Consider the following 8,421-nt stretch of genomic DNA (forward strand, 5'->3'; position numbering starts at 1 on the left):
TAAATAAACTAATTTTTGTTTGGTACAATTTTTCATGTACTAAAAGCATTTTTTAACATCCTTAACGCAATTACAAACAAGCTCTAAACTTTTTAAAACAAAGTTTTCTCCAAACTGAAATTTGAAAAAAAATAATAATAAAAAAAAATCATCCCTTTCATTGCTTTCAATATATTAAATTGACCTATAGCAATTGATTTTCGTGTATTTTAAAGAATAATGCTGCATGTCACACTCATGTCTTTCTCGTGTCTCCCAAAAAATAACATGACATTGAAAATTATTATGAGATTTATGATAAATCACTATAATATTTTAGTTAAATAATAATTTTAAAAGAATATACAAAGCGTAAAGACAGATGTATAGGAAAATTTTCATCACCCCTGTTTACAAGAAAACTTTGTGCAACTATTTGAGGGAAGACTTGTGTCACATCTCGTTTCCTTTTTCCTATTCAGAATGAAGCGACACGGGATCTCAATAATGAAAGATCATGGAAGAGACATGGAGAGAACGTGAGACTGTCAGTCTTGTCCTCACTCCTGCTCCTCTCCTTTTCCTTTTTCTCATCTTAGAGATACTTGTACCCATAATTCCATACCACCCAACATCCAAGAAAAAAAGACATGAAAACATGCACGTCCATGACCATATCTGTTTGTCTATGCATCTAAACATTACAGGTATTTTACTCTAATCTCACGTGTCTCTGCATATATGGCAAGGCAGAAGGACATTGGGGCTATGGAGCAAATACAAACAAATACACACAAGAAAATAAGTTGAAATGAAATCTAAGTGTGCTTTAAGAACAAATACTAGTTTAATAGATTGCGTTGAAAAAATTTCTTGGAATTCTCGATTCTTATATCTCTACTTTTTCTTTATTGGTATTTTTCTGTTTTGTATTGGTATATATTTAGGGCACAAATGGTTCTGTTGGGTGTTTTACTTTGTTCCTCTTTTCTAGTAGTTGCTACATTTTTATTTATTTGTAGTGATAGTTGTCTTATCTAGTTTTCTTTGGGTATAAAACTTAAATGCACTATGTATATTTAACATATATTATTGATAGTATGTTTAAATTGACCCTCCATACCACTGCTAACTCAGATAACTATTTCTGAAAGTGTACAGGCAATTCTGCATCTTTTCATTTTATTTATTTATTTTTTGTAAGTAGTTATTCTTCTCATAATTGATAAGAACATCAACACTAGTTCTAAAACAAAGTGGTATGAAAGCAAAATTGTAAGATGAGCAGTCATGAACTCTCAAGTGTGGGGAGAGGGGGAAGAGGGGCAAACACACAACTATTGAGCATACAGCCAGGTGAACCTGGGATTCTATAGCCTTCCAAAACATACATACTCTTTTCAGCCAATATAGAGAAGGCCAGGTACACTAATTGTCATCTGTTTGTATTTATAATGGATAAAAGAGATTTTCACCTCAATGCATGCCTACCAATCTATTCATTCACTCTCACATGAATGTAGAATAATACAATAAACGAGGCTCAGAAAACAAACCTTTTTTAATTACAATGGACCTGGTGAGCTACAAAAGCCAGGTCATATGAAAGATTCATGTGAATTTAGGTTTAGGCGTTGATGAACTGGTAGGATGCAAGGGACCAAGCTTTTGGATCCAATGAAGAAGCCCTTTCTTATGATCTAGGAAAGTAGGATTTTGTACCAGATTCAGGGTTCCATCACGGGCAAGTGAAGATTCGAATTGCTCTAATACCTTCACAACTTGCCAAAACTCGGGCCTTTTGTCGGGATGCAAGGACCAGCAGTGCTCAATCAAAGCTCGCATGGCAGGCGGACAGTCCCCTGGGATAGCAGGTCTCAAATTCTGAAATGGGAAAGTTGGTGTTAGAATTCATCCATAAAAACAAGTCTAATTGTGTTTGACAAGAGAGAGAGACAACATGGGAAGAAAGCTAAAGTACCCAAAGGAACACAAATATGTAAGGCCTTGTTTGGTAAACAACAAGGGCTTTACAATGCAGTTCATGATTTGGTGAGGACAAAAATGAGTGTAATAATTAATATAAAAAAGTGAGAAAATTTTGTTTTGTAGTGATTTTTTTATTTAAATAGTAGTAAAAAGTGAATTATGTGATATAAAAGATAAATGATGTGATATAAAAAGTGAGAATGTTTTAATGTTGATTTTTTTGAAAAATGAGATGAATAATGTGGGGGAATGTGATGTTGTTTAACAAACAACACCTAAGACTACAAAATGTTCTTGTAAATTATGTAAGCAGTGATTTCAAAAAATCCGGAGGTTAAGCGTACTCCAACAACTTTACGTAAGGCAGAGTTTTCAATTTCAATTCTCATTTTAAGTTCACATTAAAAGTTAACTGTCATGTCTCTATGTCACAATCATCCACTACTTTACAAACCAGATAAATTTTCACCGCATTCTCACTGATGATGAGACGGGCATCTCCACTTTAAATATAAATCAACTCATATCATATTTAAAATGAGAAAAGCATGGCTTTTAAAGAGTACAAGACCATGAGGTTACACAACATTATTCTAAGGAGTATGCTTGAGGATTGTCTGGCTGCAGCATGAATGAAACAGTGATTGGACATGGTTTGTGGTTTGTTTTAGTAAAATAACTTCCAACTACTGAAGACTGAAATCTAATAGGAAGGCAGAAAAATGGAAGGAAGAAGAAGAAGAAAAAAAAAATGAAACAAAAGAGAAAGCAGGACAAGTCCTTTTACAACAATTTGAAAGGAATTCTCTTACATAAAGAACATCTAGCACAGCTAAAAAATTCAGAAAACCAAGAGAATGCCAGCATAAATAAGAAAACAATAATGGAGTAATAGACATAATAATAGAAGTACAAATAATAACAACAACAACAATAGAGGAGATGAAGAATGAAGCCATGAAGATGAATTAAGCTTCATATGTGCTATCAAGAAAAAACGTGAAATTCGGGGACAAACCTTATTCACTACTGCAAAAGCAGCCTGTATGGGATTCATATCCTCATATGGGATTGTTCCAGCCACCATTTCCCATAAGATGAGTCCAAAACTGTACACATCAACTCTTCGCCCATAAGATTTATGTTTGATCATCTCAGGTGCCATCCATCGATAAGTCCCGGGGTCGTCAGCTAAAGAATCACAGTATGCCTCCTCACAAGCTATACCAAAATCAGCAATCTTCATGTGGAAGTCCTGGTCGATAAGGACATTTTCGGGTTTAAGATCTCGATGAATCACACCTTGAGAATGAATGTATTCCATCCCACGAGCAATATCGAGTGCAATTGCAATTAGTTTCTCTAAAGGAAGTGATTTACGCTCGAGCTTATGCAAATACGCCCTCAATGAACCCTCTGACAGATACTCTGTGATGACACAATAAACTGGTGGCTTTCTGCATGCTGCTACGAACTGTGTAAAAAGATCAAAATAATATCAGCAGGAAGATTCGAGAATCAATTGTATTTCTCCAACTGTGTTAACGGATTACAAATAATGACAATATTAGCCAAGATTCGAGAATCAATCCCAATGAAATAAAAACTTAAAGCTATATGAATAGGTGAACAACATATTACAAAAATAAATAAGTCAATGAACAATTTCGATCATAAAGGAAAAGTTTGATCACCTTTATGACATTTTGATAGTGGAGACGAGATAGAAGGGTGACTTCTCTAACGAATTGTTTCTCTAGACGAGCAGCCAACGTTCCAAATTCGTCATCATCAGGCACCCGAATAATCTTGACAGCAACAGGTTCATCGTTGTATATACCATGGTAAAGCCGACTATGCGCCCCGTGGGCAAATCTCAGCCCAAGAAACAGCTTAGACAGATCAACACACCATTCATCAACTGTCTCCACAGCATTAACCCTTCCTCCACCATGATCAAAATACTTGGCCCATGATAACTCCTTTCGGGTCTTCGATTTTTCATTGACTTTCAGCGAAGCCAAGTGCATCAGCGGGCTAGAATTCGACGGAAACCTCGAATTGGATGCTGCATGGGAATCCTTGTTCACGAACTTTCCCCTGATTCCCTTTTCCGGTTCCCTTCTCCGGGGAAGGGGAGTCATGGATCTCTTCCGCTCTGACCTTGCTTCCTTAAACGCGTCAGAGAGCGAAGTTTCAGGTAAAGGGGACAAAGATCTCTGCTTGTTTATAATAGGATTCCGCTGAATCTTCGAATTATTTGGAACCGATTTCACAGTAGCTGCTGGCCTTGATTTCAAACCCGAATTTCGTTCAGGCTCAAATGTAAATTGAATAGGGACCAGTATTGAAGAGTCCAACCGATGACAAACTGTATGAGAAAACTTTGTTCTCCTAATCCAAGAATTAGCATCTTCTGCCATTTTTTTTTTCTGTCACAGTAATTCCTAGAAATCCTAAAAGACGTTAGACCCACAAGCCTCCTTTAGTCTTCTTCTTCTCCTCTAGCTGAAAAGAAGGGTTAGAATCAAGAGGGAGTACCTCAAACAATCGTATATGAATTTCAAAGCTCCAGAAACCAAATTTCCTAAAACCCATCAACTACCATTGACAAGTTGACTACCAAAAATCAAATTTTTCCCTCATGAAAATCAAAGAACCATTGAAATCCTTGAAGTCCGATCATGAATGAGATCGCTCCATACCCCAAATTCACATCCATCAGAACGAAAATCCGTCGAAGCCCATCATATCCCATCCACAAACAGGCCTCCCAGACATCAAAATTTACTGATCACAACCAAACGCAACAAACCGTTCTTTTGGCTTCAAAGTCAAATACCACCTTCCGTGAAAGCCTGGAAAATCCCACACAGATACTCAATAAACAAATCAATAAAAAACTCTAGAAACAAACATAATAAAAGCCCACAAGCCACAAAAGTAAACTCATTTATATTGAAAACAAAGAAACACCCATGATTGTAAACCCCACTAGTTACAGAAGAAACCCAATAATTGCGTCAAAACAATCATAAACCCATTAAATTATTCACAAAATACGGAAGACCCAGATGCATAAACAACCCATTATACTCAACAAGAAGGTCTGAGAAAAAAAAACAGGCTCACCTCAAAATCATCATGACTTTGAAGAGGCGTATTTGGACCATTTTCTCATCACCCCATAGAAAACGTGTAGGAAGAAGAAATAGATAGAAAGGTAGGTAGATTACGCTCTCTCTTTCTCAGCTGTTATACACGTATAGTATACGAATGTAAACGGGGGCCGTAGATTCCATGGACCCGATATTTATGTTGAGGTCTACGAAGGTGAGGTGGGGTCCAGTGATGGGGACCGCAAAGAAAAAGTCAGAAAAAACGGAGACAGAGAATTGTTTGATTAAATTAATAACGTCTGAGAGAATCCAAGTGTCGCTATCGGAGAGAATGAGGTACGGAGGGAGTTTCGCAAAAGACCCAGCCAATCTACGGTTTCCGCAAAGATACGGTGTGTTATACTACTCCTCTCTTTCACTTCTGTGTTTGTCTATAATTTATACGATCGATAAAACACCAAAGTCACCGCCTTTGTTAGTTTTGAAAACTTTGTTAGTGAGTGTTTGAACGTGGTTAAAGAGTTCGGTGGTGGGCGATGAGCGGAAGTGTCGAGCTACAACTAATAGAAAAGTTTATGAGATTAATTTGAATTAAAAATATAATATTTTCATCTTCATTATATTCTTGTATTTTCATCTTTCAGTAAGATTTTTTATTTTTTATTTTAATTGGAAGTGGAGTAATTGGCACCACGTGAAGTTTGGTTCTGGCGAAAAGAATTTGAAGTAATTTGTGGTGGGTGTTTACCAATCTGGGACCATTGGGAGTGCGGGTCTCATCCTTACGTCCTAAGGCTTTGTTTGGTAAACTCTTTATCCTTTTATATACCGTAGTTGAGTGGATTGATATAGAAAAAAATGAGAATGTTTTGTATAAAAAAAATAAAAAAAAATATAAAAAAGTTAAAAAAAATTTTATTTTATAGTAATTTTTTTATTTAAATAGTAAATGATGTGATATATAAAATATATAATGTAATATAAAAAATAAAAATAAAATATTTTGACATTGATTTAAAAAAAAAAAATGAAATAAATAGTATTGAAGGGAGAGAAAGAAATTTACCAAACGGAGTGAGTATTAATAAATAAAAGCCAGTGAAAGGATCTCCACGTTTGCCAAAGATAAGCATAAACAGATTTTTTTATTTTTTATTATATTTTATAATTTCAAATGGCTCACAATATTCTTAAACCCAACCCATTCCCCCACTTTTGCTAAAGAGTGACTGATTGAAGCAGACAATTTTATTTCTAATTGGATTGGGAGACTTCTTTTTATTTAAAAAACATATTTTTTTACATGTTTAAGGGTTTATAAGCTAAATTAGGGGACATTTTTTCAACTCAGTTTAAATAAAAATTATATCCATCTGAAGCGGTCTAATAATATTTTCAGAAAATATATATATATTTTTTGGCATTTAGCTTGTATAGAAAATGAGCATGGCTGTGCGACTTTCAGCAACCCTAGACAAAAGTGATGCAGATATAATTTAGAACGGCTTATCTTATCTTATCCTATTTTATATTTCAGTCTTTTGTTTAAACTAGATTTCTTTGTTAGTTTGTTATTCTATCTTATCTTTCAATCTTTTATTTTGAATAAAGTTCTCTGTTACTCTTCTATTTGGTTTAGTCTTCTTTCATAGACTTCTAAACCAACTTTATTTCATTGTTATTTTAGAGCTAGAGTCTTGGGCTATAAATATATCCCAAGACTATTTTTTCCTTAAACTATAGATAGAATCTATAGTTTTTAAGAAGGTTTTTTAGATTTTTGTGATAGTCTCACAATCTTGGAAATATTTATCCCTTCTACTTGCTCATTTTCTTGTTCGCTACAATCCTACGTTGCATCAAAAAGTCTGGCAGTGGTCCAACAAACTCTAGTAATTTGAGAAAGAAAAACTCAAACTTAAAAATAGTTTACATTTTTTTTAAAAGAAAAATCATCATACAAAAATTAAATAAAGTTTTCTTACCCATCCAAAATATTTTAAATTTGACCGCTTATATCAAACACCCAAAAAAAAAAAAAAACATTTTTAAAAAAACATTTACATTAAAACAAACAGAGCCCTAGATCCTTCTCAATTTCAACCCCTTAATAAGTTAAAGGTCCGTTTGAAAGTGCGGTTTCAATAAGTGCGATTTTAAAATTGTTGTTTTTTAAAATTGAAAAGACATTTGGTAAACACATGTCAAAAATTACTTTTTTATTAAATATTTGTTATACGAATTCATGATTTTGGTTTAAATTGAAATCACAGATTTTTTTCCTATTTTAAATTAATTGTTTTTTAAATCACAATGTCAAACGCCTTACTTTTGCGATATCTTTTAAAAACATAAATTATTCTTGCGAAATCACAATTTCAAACGCACCCTAAAAGGGGAGAGCAAATCGCCGTTCTCAAACACAAAAAGCGCCCACCGACCTACTCCTTGATTAGTATTATTTGTCTAATTTGAACCATTACTTCTTGCTTTGTTGGTGGGTTATGTTGTCTTTTTTTTCTTGTCTGTTGAAATCGGTAGCTGCATGTGTTATGCAACAGAGAAAAACAAAGGCTAGCTTAGTCTCTTATGTTCATGTGATCTCTTTCACTGTCTTTTTTTTTCTTTCTTTTTTTGACATTTAAAAGTGGAAGAGAAACAGTCGACAAGGAAAATCCCAAACAACTTTGATTTGACCTTTTTCACAAAATACCCAATGGAGTAATATGGGTGCATTAGATGCGATGGACTTGAAGGTTTGAAGCAGCAGCAACAAAATTTGTGTGAACTTTTGTTTGTATGTGTCAAAATTATCCGCTTTGTCCATGTTACTGTCATCTACATAATGCCAAAACGGATTAGATGATTCGAGACATTAACTAAATGGGTCAGATGGGTCGTGCCCAATTATTTAGTATACTAAATTGACGTGTTGTGTTTGAAATATTTATTTTACTCGTTTAATTAAATAGATTATATTTGAGTTAACCTTATCCTATTGCGAGTCAAGCTAATATTCAATAAATTATCTATTTTACCCTCTATTATTTTTTTTAAATATTATTTTTAATTCCATAATTTTGTTCGCCTCTCTCTCTCTCTCGTCTCTTCCTCCATACCAGCGCAGCGAAGAAACTCTAGAAATCCAAAATTCTCACAAACAAAAGCCAGAGGAAACAAATCAAAGTTATTCAAAACATCTTCACCCTTGTCTACAATCTCAAACCTCTGAGAAACGAAACAACCTCAACAAAAGAATACAAGAAAGCCCCAAAGAAAAGCAACTACCATCGATTAGACCAACAACATTCCTGCAAAATTTCACACCAAGAAT

General features: G+C 34.2%; 1 protein-coding gene across 1 annotated transcript; it reads right to left on the reverse strand.

The window, feature by feature from the left end:
* Positions 1 to 1,319: 1,319 nt before the first annotated feature.
* On the reverse strand, positions 1,320 to 5,228 carry LOC132171150 (serine/threonine/tyrosine-protein kinase HT1). Its single transcript, XM_059582391.1, has 4 exons — positions 5,101 to 5,228; positions 3,663 to 4,826; positions 2,987 to 3,442; positions 1,320 to 1,863 (listed from the first exon to the last, which is right to left on the reverse strand). Exons 2-4 carry the CDS (start codon positions 4,389 to 4,391, stop codon positions 1,591 to 1,593), a joined length of 1,458 nt encoding a protein of 485 aa, XP_059438374.1. The 5' UTR covers positions 4,392 to 4,826; positions 5,101 to 5,228; the 3' UTR covers positions 1,320 to 1,590.
* Between the last annotated feature and the right edge of the window lie 3,193 nt (positions 5,229 to 8,421).

Source organism: Corylus avellana, chromosome ca2 (assembly GCF_901000735.1).
Source record: "Corylus avellana chromosome ca2, CavTom2PMs-1.0".
Lineage (NCBI taxonomy): Eukaryota > Viridiplantae > Streptophyta > Magnoliopsida > Fagales > Betulaceae > Corylus > Corylus avellana.

Bases quoted from the DNA above. Each gene is read 5' to 3' on its own strand.
- LOC132171150 (XM_059582391.1), bottom strand. From the start codon at position 4,391: ATGGCAGAAGATGCTAATTCTTGGATTAGGAGAACAAAGTTTTCTCAT. The intron at 3,443-3,662 runs GTGATCAAACTT...CTTTTTACACAG, and splicing joins ACTATCAAAATGTCATAAAG to TTCGTAGCAGCATGCAGAAA. The intron at 1,864-2,986 runs GTTTGTCCCCGA...TTCCCATTTCAG, and splicing joins CTTTTGCAGTAGTGAATAAG to AATTTGAGACCTGCTATCCC.